The following is a 13,883-nucleotide window of genomic DNA, read 5'->3' on the forward strand; positions in this document are numbered from 1 at the left end:
CCACCCCCACCCCGGCCAGCCCAGCGAAGCGCTTACCTAGCATGTTGGCACTGACGTTGTTATCCTCAGAATATTTCAGCAACTCCCGCAAGAACGCCATCAGGTAGCGGAACACGTTTCGGTGGGATCGGGGCAACTGGCTGATCACCTGCAAGGCAGAAAGGGAACCGCTTGGAGCCTCTGCATCAGTGTTCCCTCTAAGCTGAGTCAGCGTGAGCTAGCTCACAGGTTTTTAGCCTCCGGCTCATGCATTTTTGTCTTCGCTCGGGCAGGATAGCTCCAGAGCAAACTAATTCATACAGCAGCCAAGTCACTCACTCACGACTTTACTGCCAGTAGCTCACAAAGGAGAATTTTTGCTCGCAGGACTCCATAGCTTAGAGGGAGCATTGCTCTGCATTCAGCTTCAGGGCAAGAAGAGAAAGCCTGCTGGCGTGTGTGTGTGCGGGCCCTGCACATAGAGAATGTTGCAGGTTCACTCCTGGTGTAGAAGGGTTTTCAAGTAATTGGACTGGGAGAGACCTCGGGAATCGGAACACAACACAAAGCACGCCTCTCCTCAGTTTCCTCCGTGATCCAGCCCGACATCACGGGGGCTAGTTTTACCTCCAGAGGTTTTTGCGGCCATCTTAGCCAGCCATTTCAGCAAGCCTGCGAAAGTAATACACAATCCTCTACGCCGTTGCTTCTCGTCACCCACATGATGTGGACAGCACAGCACAGAAGGACGGACTCTATGCCCCAGCCAAGCTCACCCTGCTGTTGTGGCATCGAAGCCGCAGACTGACCCGTCCCTGCACTAGCTACCAAAACGGCCGCTGTCTGTGGAGCTCTCCCTCTGCCAGTCCGTCACATAGGCAAAGGCCTCGTTGTCCTGGAGCTTTCGTAACTCCGCCCATCCCTGAATCTGTTTTGTATGAATGCTTCTTTGTTCTGAAGGCAGGGGAGCACCGCAGCCCAGGTAAGGCTCCGGCACTGTCTTTTTTGCTGCACTCAAGAGCAGTGTTCCCTCTAAGCTGAGTTAGTGTGAGCTAGCTCACAATTTTTTAGCCTCCGGCTCACACCTTTTTGTCTTAGCTCAGGAAAGATGGCTCCAGAGCAAGCTAATTTATGCAGCAGCCAAATTGCCCGCTCACAGTTTTAATACCAGTAGCTCACAAAGTAGAATTTTTGCTCACAGGACTCCACAGCTTAGAGGGAACAAGGGCTTACCTGCCGGCAGAGACGGCTCTCTTGGGAGCAGTCAAGGCAGCGCTGATACAGCTCGTAGCAAATGACTGGTTCCGGCAGCGCCTCCAGGAAGATCAGCAGGGCTTCGGCCACAGAGTGGTTACTGCCAGCTAGCCGGAGCTTGTCAAGGAGGGATGGTGCTCGGCTGGCCTCCGTTCTGCCTTCTCCCAGCAACCCTCTTCTCAGGCTACGTCTGTTCATCCAACTTTGGATTCCCTCTTAGATTCCCCAGAAGCCTTCAGGACAAAGTAATGCAGAAGGCACTAAAGATGAACACATGACCAGTGTTCCCTCTAAGCTGAGTTAGTGTGAGCTAGCTCACAGGTTTTTTTAGCCTCCAGCTCCCAGATTTTTGTCTCAGCTCAGGAAGGGCGGGGCTCCAGGGCAAACGAAGGTATGCGGCAGCCGAATCGCCTGCTCACAGCTTTAATGCCAGTAGCTCACAAAGTAGAATTTTTGTTCACAAGACTCCACAGCTTAGAGGGAGCATTGACCAGGACCCCCCCCTCCCCCCAAGTCCACAGAACTATTCAGGAAGCTGGTTGTTTCTGCATCCTAGGTAATGTCTAATTATTTTTTTAAAAACATAAGTGACTGGGAGAGACTACTGGATCACAAATTGTCATGCTTGGGTGTTACACCCAGAGTGCGATGGAAACAACGAGTAGTCAAGAACTGACCCAGCTCTCTAGAAGACTTCTGAGGGACTTCGATTACGAGAGCCCGCCAATCAGAGCCCGCAGAGTGCGTTCGTCCTTCTCAGTTGGCACTCTCCCTCCAACAGAAATGCCAAATTATCTGAGTTAATTATTCCAAAGAATAGAAGGGCTTTTATGCTAGTGCCTGAATGCCCCACCCTCAGCAGTGATGCCAGGAGCATTCAGTGGAATTCAATATTCAGAAAAGGAATTCAAAAGGGAATTAGATAAGCATATGGAGCAGAGGTCCATCAGTGGCTATTAGCCACAAGGTATAGATAGGGACTCTGGGGCAAGTGATGCTCTGTCTTCTTGGTGCTTGGGGGGGGGTCAACAGTGGGAGGGCTTCTAATGTCCTGGCCCCACTGGTGGACCTCCTGATGGCACCTGGTATTTCCGGCCACTGTGTGACACAGAGTGTTGGACTGGATGGGCCTTTGGCCTGATCCAACATTGGCATCTCTTATGTTCTTATGTTATGTTCTTATGATAGACTCTGCACTTGTGGCAGGAACAAAACCGACTCTGTAGACCACATCTTCATTGATTCTCCTAGATTCTCAGACCTAACAGCTGAATTGATCTTCCCATTATTTAATCAGAACTCTCCTTCTCCAGAAGCGAAATCATCCTGGCTACTCAGAGACAAAGATGGACAAAACCACTCTGCGTGTGGCGAAACATTTGGCAGCTGTTGTTAAGTTACATGATAACTAGCTTTTAGGTTCTCCTCCCGTGGAATGAGGGTTTGCTGTTTAGGGCTTAGGTTGTAAAAACAGTGAGAAGTCAAGGTAATTTCTAATCAGGCTCAGAACTAAGACCCTCGCGATAAACTCAAGAGGAGTGGCCACAGCCCTGCAGCAGGGAACAGGCACTGCCCACAGAGGAACCATTTCCAGTTAAAGGGACTTGAGCGGCAGGGCAGGATCTCTGCCTAAACTGGGGACTCGCAGTGTTCCCTCTAAGGTGAGTCAGTGTGAGCTAGCTCACAGTTTATTAGCCTCCGACTCACACATTTTTGTCTTTGCTCAGGAAGGATGGCTCCAGAGCAGACTAATTTATGCAGCAGCCAAATGGCTCGCTCACAGCTTTAATGCCAAGTAGCTCACCCAGTAGAACTGTTGCTCACAAGACTCCACAGCTTAGAGGGAGCATTGCTTGGGAGACTTCCAGAACGGTCAGAGAAGAAAAGTACCTGGCTATATGGTCTTTCTAGAAAGAAGCTCCATAGGTTCACACACACAACAGGCTAAGCAGTCATAGAATCATAGAGCTCGAAGGGACCTCCAGGGTCATCTAGTCCAACACCTTGCACAATGCAGGAAATTCCCAAATACCCCCCCCCAGTGACCGCTGTTCCATGCCCAGAAGAGGGCAACCCCCCCCCCAAAAAAAACCTTCCAAGATCTCCAGCCAAGCTGGCCTCAAGAAAATTTGCTTCCCAATTCCAAAGTGGAGATTAGTATTTCCCTGGGTGTGTAAGAAAGAGCCACAAGAACTAAGCACTGAGGCAACCCTTCCTGCCCTCCCTTCTCATAATCCGCCTAAGTTCACGGAATCAGCATTGCTGTCAGATGGCCATCTAGCCTCTGTTTAAAAACCTCGAAAGAAGGAGAGCCCACCACCTCCTGAGGAAGCCTATTCCACTGAAGAACCGCTCTGTCAGGAAGTTCTTCCAAATGTTTAGCCATCTGGCAAATGGTCATCTGGGCCATCTGATGGAATCAGGACTACTTACATGGGTCAAGGAAGGCCCTTTTGTTCCATGATCAGACATGGCCGTAAAGAACTGGTTTCCCCTCCCTTTTTTTAGTGTGTGTGTGTGTGTATGGTTGTGTGCCTCGTGCTGACCTCTGGCAACCCCTACTGGGGCTAAGACGTTTTCAGAGAAGTGGCTTGATACTACCTGCCTCTGCATCCCAAGCCCTGGTATTCCAAGGAGGTCTCCCTTCCAAGTACTTGCCAGAGTCGACCCTGCTTAGCTTCCAAGATCTGATGAGATCAGGCTTGCCTGGGCTATCCTGGTCAGGACAAGAACTGGGGTTTTCAATGTGCTCTAGGATGTCTATGAAGACCTTCATCCTGCAAGGACACCTAGAGAGGCTCTTTTAGTGACTGCCACTTAACTCATGCATTTCTTTCCCTGGAAAATGGGAAAAAAACAACAACCCTGAGACGTTTCTGGGCTGCCTTCTGCAGAGCGGAGTTAATCCGTTAAGCAAAGGCGAGCTTGGAGTTGCCACACTGAGATTAACTGTTGATTTTTGATTAACTGTTGATTTTTTTTTTTTTTAACTGTGTGTGTCTGTACTTAACCTTAAGCCTCAGGGATGGCAGGAGCTAACAGACAGATGAGGGGAGGCCCCGCTCCAGAATTCAAGAAGGATACGGATAGTCTCAGGAATGGTCGTATCCAGGCACTCAATGATGTCCTGCAGTTCATCCTGCATGCCTGGGGTCTGGAAGAGGTCCTCCTGCCAGAAAGAACCAAGAGTGTGCACACATGGTCAAGACAGGAGGGAAGGGATTGGACTGGGCTGTACGTGCACCTGAGCTTCTAGAGAACTAGAAAAAGTTGCCGGGATGGAGATTTGGATACCCCAAGGAAATCCCAGAGACATCCATCCCTGCAAGACATTTCCCTGCTTCTCCTTTTATCACATCGTTTAATGGCTTAGATGAGTCACGCGACTCCTTGGACTGAAGTAGCAATGTGGCTGAAGTTGCTTTTCAAGGGTAGACTTGGTTGTAAAGAAGTGGGTTTTCCAAGCCACTTTCACATTTTTGCTTTCCAAGCCACTTTCACATCTCTGCCAGTTTGGTGTAGTGGTTAAGTGTGTGGACTCTAATCTGGGAGAACCAGGTTTGATTCCCCACTCCTCCACTTGCAGCTGCTGGATGACCTTGGGAAAGCCATAGTTCTGTCAGAGTTGTTCTCTCAAGGACAGTTCTGAAAGAACTCTCTCAGCCCCACCTCCCTCACAGGGTATCTGTTGTGGGGAGGGGAAGGGAAAGGAGTTTGTAAGCCGCTCTGAGACTCTGAGTGAAGGGCGGGGTATAAATCCGATCTTCTCTTCTTCTTAAACCTCATAAGCAAGCATATATTGCCCCTGCAGTCACTAGTGGCTTGTCAGAACAAGCCAATCACTCAGAAACACAGCATGGGAAGTGGCTCTTGACAATGAGCATGCCCAATGCGTAACACCTGTCCTAGACAGGTTGAGCACCACCCCTGCCAATCCATCTGGGATTCCAGAAAGGCACCCTCTCACTGAGACAGCCCCCCTCTGCACACCTGATGGCAAGCGTTCTTGAAGAGGTGGTCCACCAAGATCCAGATCTCCTTGGGTACTTGCAAAGGTCGATCACCGGAGTCCTCGCTGTCCTGGGGCACCATCTCCAGAAGAGACTTCTCCTGAGGGCCAAAGACAAGAGCACAGGTGGGACGAGAGCACGCAAGGGCGGAGGAGTGGGCTTTCTCAGCTCCTAATGGGAGGTCAGTTTGCTGCATCCACCGTCTTCCTTGCTCAGCAGATGTCTGTCTCAGACATGAAACCTGAATTCACTCTGCACCTCTAAATATGCAATCTAGCCTCCCCTAAAGGCATGCGTTCCCTTTCTTTGGACACACAGTTTTAAGAAAGAAGTTCTGCCCGTACACACACAAAGCCCCTCTTTCTCTTACTGCTACCGACATGAGGTATACGTCTAACATGCTGGGACCAGTGTTCCCTCTAAGCTAAGTTAGTATGAGCGAGCTCACAGTTTTTTAGCCTCCAGCTCACACATTTTTGTCTTAGCTCAGGAAGGAGGGCTCCAGAGCAAACTAATTTATGCAGAAGCCAAATTGCTTGCTCACTCCTTGAAAAGGAAGAGGAGGAGATTGGATTTATACCCCGCCCTTCACTACCCAAGGGAGTCTCAGAGCGGTTTACAAACTCCTTTCCCTTCCCCTCCCACAACAGACACCCTGTGAGGTAGGTGGGGCTGAGAGAGCTCTGACAGAAATGGCTCTTTTTCAAGAACAGCTCTGACAGAACTACGGCTTGCCCAAGGCCATCCAGCCAGGTGCAAGTGGAGGAGTGGGGAATCAAACTCGGTTCTCCCACATCAGAGTCCGCGCACTTAACCACCACACCAAACTGGCTCACAAAGTAGAATTTTTGCTCACAAGACTTTGGCGCTTAGAGGGAGCACTGGCTGGGACAGAAGCCAAGGCGATGGTGGAAGACTCAACAACAGTTGTGGCCGGGACTCCTTGAAATACTACTCGGGAGGGTGTATTCTTGGTGCTTGGCCCCGCTGGTGGACCTCCTGACGGCACCTGGATTTTGGTCACAGCGTGACACAGAGTGTTGGACTGGATGGGCCACTGGCCTGACCCAACATGGCTTCTCTTATGTTCTTATGAAAAGGAAGCAGAAATAGAATTTACCAGGTCTCATGGGTGACCTCAGCCTGAGCAACAGTAATTTGGGGCTGGCTTCAGCAACTGCCTCCTCCACCTCACACCACTGCCCTCTGAATGATCATCTCCCTCATCCGGGGCAGAGTCATGGCTCCATCGGCAGAGCTCACGCTCTGCAAGCAGAAGATCCCAGGTTCAACCCCTGGCATTGTCTTGTCCACAGTCTCAGATAACAGATGCTGGGGAAGACCTTCCATTGCCCAAGACCAATGCTCCCTCTAAGCTGTGGAGTCTTGTGAGCAAAAATTCTACCTTGTGAGCTACTGGCATTAAAGTTGTGAGCAAGCGATTTGGCTACTGCATAACTTAGTTTGCTCTGGAGCCATCCTTCCCGAGCGAAGACAGAAATCTCTGAGCCGGAGGCTAAGAAACAGTGAGCTAGCTCACACTAACTCAGCTTAGAGGGAACACTGCCCAAGACCCCAGAAAGCTGCTACTCAGAGTAGACAGCTCGGTGGACCAATGTGTTCACATTCCGTATGGGGGCGGGAGAGAAAGGGAAAACGAAGTTCTGCCACAGCCCACTTCCTGACACGTACAGGGAAATCAATCCCTATGGCTGAACACACTGTGACCAAACACCAAAATACAGCACTGCTGTGTGATTCAGCAAGCTCTGACTGCATTGTTCCATAACTCCTTCTCTCACGACTGGCTGGATTCAGGGTGGGTGAGTGGTGCTGGCAGGAAGAGAGCAATGCCATCGACAGCTTCGTATGTCATCGAGGAAATGCGATTGTGACTTTCCAGGTGGCTGCTGCATCACTTTAATAAAATACAAGCTGGGCTTCCTGGATCTTCAGATGAATGACACGGCCGCAGACCAGCCCAAAGTGTCTGTGATTCAGGCCTGTAGCCAGGATTTTGTGGCTTGTGGGGCAATTTTTTTCTGTTGGGGCTGAAGTTCTCAGTGCAGAAAGAAAAGCCATTTAGCCAATAGAAAGCTGTTACCAGGACAGATCTCTAAACTGCGAGCTATGAACCACTTTAGATAACAGTTCTCAGCGGCTGCAAGTTAATCCCTTCTGCCAGCCTAAGCAGCAACAACAACAGGCCGGCAGGTGGGGGTGATGACTTCTATAGTCAAGAAAGATAACAGGCAGAAAAACTCTCTCAAAGGAGACCCGTTTCTTGACACAGAGTTAGAAGGGGACCTAGAGGTCACCTACTCCAACCTCCATGCTCAGTGCAGAAATTAGTCAACTACAGTACCTCCCTCTGCTTAAAGAAGCACACACCTTTAAAAATGTTTAAAAATGATTGAAAAAAGCATTTACAGGAGAAATTCTTAGCCTGCCACGGAGCTGCCAAACCCCCTGGTATCTTGCTTGGGGTGTGTGTGTGTGTGGGGGGGGGATACTCACATAAAACCTGATAAACATTACTGAAAATGACTAGCCACAACCAAGGACAGCCACTGGGGAGTAGAAGCCAATGCCTAGTGGGAGGAGAGAAAACCAGGGACGTTTGACTCGCATTATTTTTCTGAGGGCCTGAAAGAGAGAGCAGCAGCCAGGAAAGAACTGACATCTGGAAGTCCGAAATAAAGAAGGAAGTGTTGCATGCCACCTTGCGCCCCTCCCTGATGCACCAAAACTCCAGGCAAAATCAAAACATGATCCACCCACTGTATCTGGGACTATTTCTGAAAGCACAGAGAAAACAGAGTGAAACAGCGTGTGCAATCAGCCACTGAGGAGACCAACTCCTGGAGCACGTATGGACTTTTAGAGCGGCCCTCGGTACAGGACCAAGCTTTCTGGGGAACACTGGAAACACAGACGGTTACCTTTTCAAGGAAGCTCTCTTCTCCCTGAGGCCAGCGCAAGAAAGCAAGAGCAAAAGAGGGGGAGAGAAACAGAGAGAGAGATATATAAAGTGAGTTATCAGCAAAGGCCCAAAGCAGGAATGGAAACAATCCAAGCAACTGGCTAAAGGATGGGAAAAGCATGTACAACACACACACACAGAGTTGATAGACCACACGAAGGGGAAGTTTGGGTTACAAAATCCGTGATGACTCAAATGGAGAGGAACCAACGGCAGGCACGGATTTGGACAGCTCGCAGGAAAGAAGGTGCGTGGCTGCAGATGTGGATCATGAGCACTGGGGGACCACAGCGCAGGCCGAGGCACACGTGTGAGTCTCCACCCCAAGACGAAGGGGCAGCCGTTTTCTGATCAGGGAGGAGGGGTGGTGAAACATCCAGCGAATGAAGCAGCTGGAGCGCCTCCTCCGCTTCTTACCAGATCGATGAGCTTGGTGACGGGGACTTCACGGATCGGCCGCTTCATCCGGCACAAGGCCTCCAAGGAGGTCCCAAAGCAGCTAGGCAGGTAACTCCCACTGATGGTGAGGAAGTAGTCCTTGCCTCGGTCGAGGTGGAGGACAAGAATCTCCTCGATTTTGTCCTCTCCCGAGTTCAGAAGGGTCACCGAGTCCTTGCTGACGTACACGTCGAGGGATATGTCCACCGTCTCATCTGAAAGGGGAGGGAAGCAGGAAGACCTTAAGACCCCCGCCACTATCCACACAGGGCAGGAGGTGGGGCAGAGACGGGGAAGGGCCACTGTCGCGGAGGAAAGAGGGGAGAGCTGGAAAAGGAAAGGGCAGGAGAGGAAAGTTGAAAAAGGAAAAGGCAGGAGAGGAAAACGGTCCGAGGCATCCCCCCCCCCCCCCCTTTTGACCCACTTCTAAGTAACCCTCGCAGGGCTCGGCCCGAAGCCACGGCTTACAGTACTGGCTGTCGTTCAGCTTGGGGATGAAGGAGAAGTGGCAGGTGACCTGGCCATTGTTGGTGATCTGGAACTTTTCCTTCCGCAGCTGCCGAAACTTCACATTCTCAAATGAAAACTGGAGGATGAAGTGGAAAGGAAGACGGCTCAGTAGCTGGTGAGGGGAAGACCGGCTGCCAGGATTTCCCCTCGGAAGGGGGACGCCGCACGGAGCTGACTCGAAGCACTGCTGTGTACCACCCCTCAACTAGACAGTGATCTCCTCAAGAGGAACTCCAGCCTTTGTGGAGCAGTCTCTCTTTACGGGGGAGGGAGAGGACCCGTTCAAGCCGTACCTCCCTCCTGCTGAGCTCCAGAGACGGAAGGAATTCGTTCTCCATCCTGTCCATCATCCGAACAATATCTTCAAACATCTTCCGGTACCGTCGTTCATCCACGACTTTTACCTATAAGAAACAGGTAAAATCATACTTCTGGGCCTCCCTCTTTCCTCCCCAGCACACACAGAATTATGTGACAAAAGCCACTATCTGGCCACTTCCCCGTTCCCTCCCAGCCCTGAAGGTGGTGACGCCTCAGAGCTTCTTGGGCAACGCAGGGCAGCAGTTTTGAATGTAGTAATGAGGGTCGATTCCCGAAGCTGACACAACAGCTCCAAGCCAAAGTGCCGGAGAAGCCCAGCAGTCTACTGCAGAGATCAGGTCAACTTTTCACAGACAATCCAGTCTGCTTCTATGTGGTTTGAGGAGGAGACATGCTCACAACAGGGAGAGATGGGTGTGCCGGAAGCACACACAGCTGAAGCCGGGACATGCCCATCCTTTGTGCCAAAGAAGAAGAAGAGATTGGATTTATACCCTGCCCTTCACTACCCAAAGGTGTCTCAGAGCGGTTTAAAAACTCCTTTCCCTTCCTTCCCCTCCCCACAACAGACACCCTGTGAGGTAGGTGGGGCTGAGAGAGCTCTTGACAGAAACGGCTTTTTTTCAAGAACAGCTCTTATCAGAACTACGGCTTGCCCAAGGTCATCCAGCCAGGTGCAAGTGGAGGAGTGGGGAATCAAACCCGGTTCTCCCAGATTGGAGTCTGCGCACTTAACCACTACACTACACTACAAAGGGTGTGGTCGCTTGGAAGAGCTTGAGGCCTCTTCGACAGAGGACAGCTCGGCTGCAAGGAGCTACCCACACAGTGGCGACCAAGTGACTTAAGAGAGTGGTGGTCACAAAGGGACAGTTACCCCAATGAGGAAGAGGGAGCTGACGGGCTTGTGGTCACTTGTTTTAAGTTCCATGTGGCTGCGGTACTGGAGCTGATTGACGCTGCCTCCTCGCCAGAGGATTCGGTCACACCAGGCTGGCACACGGCACTTCCCACTGCAGAGAGAGAAGAACGGAGGCTGCAGCTGCTGGGCCCGTTGCCTCAGCACAAAAGGCTCCTGCTGCCTGTTCAGACCCTGCACGCGACCTGTTCCCACCCTGCATACCCTCTTGCAATCTAGCCGATAACGCACACATACTGCCTTGGGCTCCAAGTCATTTCTGCTGATGCCATCCCTCAACTCTGCAGACTTCAGGAAATATGGCAGTCCCTACTGGCACCAGTAGTTTGAAAGCAAGAAATTGCAAGTAGATAAATAGGTACCACTTCGGTGGGAAGGTAACAGCGTTGGCTCCTCAGCTTTGAAACGGAGATGAGCACCGCAACCCTAGAGTCGGATTCGACTGGCTTTCGAGCAAGGGAACCTTTACCTTTTACTGGCACCAGAGTTCCCGAATTCAACTCAAATCCTGTTTGTGCCTTCCTCTGGTTCATGACTACAGCAAAGGATGTGTTATCTGCCTGTCTAAGGAATTCTAATTCTTTTAGGTCATGAGCAATAAAGCTGGGATGATCCCATATTAGTTATCCAACCAGATGGATCTTGAGTACAGGAGAAATTTTATTCCAGGCCTTCTTGCTAGTAAACAGCCACTGTGGTGCAGGTTTGAGTGCTGGACTAGCACTGGGAAGACCTGGGTTTAAACCTGCACTTCGCTATGGAACTTGGACCAGTCACTCTCTCTCAGCCAAAGGGTGAAAGAGGAGGAGGAAAGAGCAGGCGGGCCAACCTGACGCACAAACCGGTTTCCCCCTCAGTCCCAGACCACTTCCTGCTGCATAAATCACAGCAACGCTTCTTTGCCGCCGCAGGGAGAAGCTGTGAAGAGCAGCTGAGGGTGAACTATGTGGCTTGGCAAACGTTACTTTGGCTACTAAGACCGCAGAAGGAAAGGGCATACGTGGAGAGAGAAACAGCCACAAGGGATTTCCAGAGAACCTAAGCAGGAAGAAACTACAGCCGGTTCCCTGGCAGTTGCTTACCTGGAATCCCAGCGGTCCGTTTTTGAGTCGAATTTGTATGTGGGAATGAACTTAATCTCTCCCTCTGTGAAGTCAGCAAAAGCTGTCTTTTGAGTGCGTTGAATATTGAGCTGAAGAAAAAGAAAGAAAAGGAGAGAAACCCTATCAGTGTGGCAACAAACTTCTCTCTGTCCTCTGACACTGAGCTTGTAGACAGCCACCACAGTGGTGGACGCCACAGCAAGGGGTCAGACTGCCCTGTGGAAACAGGATACGTGGCCACAACCTGCAGGGATGGCACCCCACACCAGCTGGCATATTATATGGCCTGCAGCAGAGGACCCAAACTGCTCCAGCCACTTGGGGGGGGGGGGGAGATTAGATATATGGGCATGAAAAGTTAAACCTCAGCCCTAATAGGAGCTGTGGTGGAAACACTACAGCAATACGCAATGCTGGTTACAGCTGGGCACCCAATCAGTTCTCAAAACCCCTTGCTTCTCCTCACAGCTTCATAAAGGCTCCCGTTTTCAGTGCAAAATCTCGCAGGACCCAAGATGGCAGGAGAAATGGGGACAGGCCCCACCCCACCCCCAAGTACGGCAATCTAACTTCTGTTGCTCCTTCTGTTAGCACACGGGAGAGAAAGAGATGAAACTTTCCAGGGGGGTACGGGGCCATATATGCAACCTCAGAAAGAAAGAGTTAAAAACAGAAAGCGCAAAGCTGCGAGCAACAAACATAGCAAATGCAAAAGTTCGTTTGCAGCAAAAGGTTGGGCTGGAGTCGGACAAGTCTGGCAGTTGAGTCATTCAAACAAGAAATCCAGATGACATAATCACCCTTGGTGAGGAATTTCTTGCTAAACAAGTACTCGTACTAAGGTTGCCCAAGCTCGGATCTCCAAGCACAAGAAGAGTGAACCGTTGCCCCAACTCCACACACACACACGCACAAGGACGTCTCACCTGGTCATACATCAACAGCTGCTGAAGATCACCTCTGCTGATCAGAACCTTCACCTCGTTGGCATCAGGAAGGCAAAGCCTGTAATTCAGGTCTCCCAGCCAGATGACAACGCTGTGAAGACAAAGGAGAAAAGAAGAAGAGTTGGTTTTTATACCCCACTTTTCATTACCTAAAGGAGTCTCGGAGCAGCTTACGATCGCCTTCCCTTCCTCTCCCCGCAACAGACACCCTGTGAGGTAGGTGGGGCTGAGAAAGCTCTGAGAGAACTGCAACTCGCCCAAGGTCACCCAGCTGGCTTCATATGGAGGAGAAGTGGGGAATCAAACCCGGTCCTCCAGGTTAGAGTCCGCCACTCTTAACCACTACACCACACTGGCTTCACCACTACACTAAGATGACGCTACCAGCAAGCTGGGGGAAGAGCCTGGTGGTGCTGTCCCTGACCGATGCAGTAAGAACCAGGGTGCTGATTGCTGAAGCTGCGTTCCCTGCAACCGGCTGGGACTTCTCTGCCTAGACCGAGGCAGAGGCTGCTATGCTGGGAACCTCTGGCCAGGAACACGGCAACTACCCTGCTGACAATGCAAGCAGTACAGCTGCATACACGAGAGGGCTAAGAGGGGCAAGACTTCACCGGCTTCCTCAAATGGGAGGCCGGCTACACAGCTGAGCCGGGACTCCCTCCCACCACGCCCTGGTGACGCACTCGTGTTTCATGATCGACAGCTGCGGCTGGCTCAGGTCGGGGGGCTGGAAACTCATCCGAGCACAGATATCCTTGTAGTCCTGATTGCGGCGCTCGAAGTCTTCCACGTGGGCGGCGAGGTGGGAGTTGACGATGCAAAAACTGGTGTTGTGGAAGACAAACCTCACGGCCACGCCTCCCTTGTTACCCTGCAAGGCGGGGGGAGCAAAGCAGAAACCGGCGGTTGGTGGGCACACACACAGAAAGAGAAAGGAGCGCCGCCGTCAGGGACTCACCATCTTTCCCATGATGCCTGTGCCCACCGTCTCGGCCATCACGTCCCTGATGTGGCCGAGGTGGTCTTTCCTGGCAAAGATGAGCAACATCATGCCCACCAGCCGCACCAGCTGCACCTGCGAGACACAAAGAGACGTACTAGCAGGGCTACCCGCTTTGTGTATAAGCCTGCCTTTGCCTTACTGCTGAAAATGATGGTGGTGGTAGGGAGTAAGGGGTAGAGCTCCTGATCGCCTGGAGACAAAAAAATTGCCGTCCTGTCATCTGAGGCTTTATGTGTGGAGATGGGAGGTGGGAGTTCTTTCATGGCAAGGAGCTGAATGACGTCGCCAGGTAAATATCATCTCATTAAAGGGAGAGGACATTTCTTTCTGCAGACCCATTGGCAATCGAGAGGAGAGGAGAGGAGAGGAGAGGAGAGGAGAGTAGAGCATAACTTATTTTTTTATACTTGGCT

At 51.2% G+C, this 13,883-nt stretch overlaps 1 protein-coding gene across 1 annotated transcript in view; it reads right to left on the minus strand.

The window, feature by feature from the left end:
• The window catches only part of OCRL (oculocerebrorenal syndrome of Lowe), a 24,497-nt gene that overhangs the window by 1,168 nt on the left and 9,446 nt on the right, over positions 1-13,883 (minus strand). The window contains exons 11-22 of the mRNA XM_015406149.1: positions 13,426-13,542; positions 13,151-13,338; positions 12,444-12,555; positions 11,497-11,606; positions 10,373-10,508; positions 9,468-9,578; positions 9,085-9,250; positions 8,644-8,879; positions 5,224-5,343; positions 4,318-4,402; positions 1,213-1,340; positions 37-148 (exon numbers count right to left, since the gene is read on the minus strand). Coding sequence (XP_015261635.1) covers positions 37-148; positions 1,213-1,340; positions 4,318-4,402; positions 5,224-5,343; positions 8,644-8,879; positions 9,085-9,250; positions 9,468-9,578; positions 10,373-10,508; positions 11,497-11,606; positions 12,444-12,555; positions 13,151-13,338; positions 13,426-13,542 — 1,621 coding nt within the window. The remainder of the gene's footprint in view (positions 1-36; positions 149-1,212; positions 1,341-4,317; positions 4,403-5,223; positions 5,344-8,643; positions 8,880-9,084; positions 9,251-9,467; positions 9,579-10,372; positions 10,509-11,496; positions 11,607-12,443; positions 12,556-13,150; positions 13,339-13,425; positions 13,543-13,883) is intronic.

Source organism: Gekko japonicus, unplaced genomic scaffold (assembly GCF_001447785.1).
Source record: "Gekko japonicus isolate JY-2015 unplaced genomic scaffold, Gekko_japonicus_V1.1 scaffold1040, whole genome shotgun sequence".
NCBI classification, from domain to species: Eukaryota; Metazoa; Chordata; class Lepidosauria; order Squamata; family Gekkonidae; genus Gekko; species Gekko japonicus.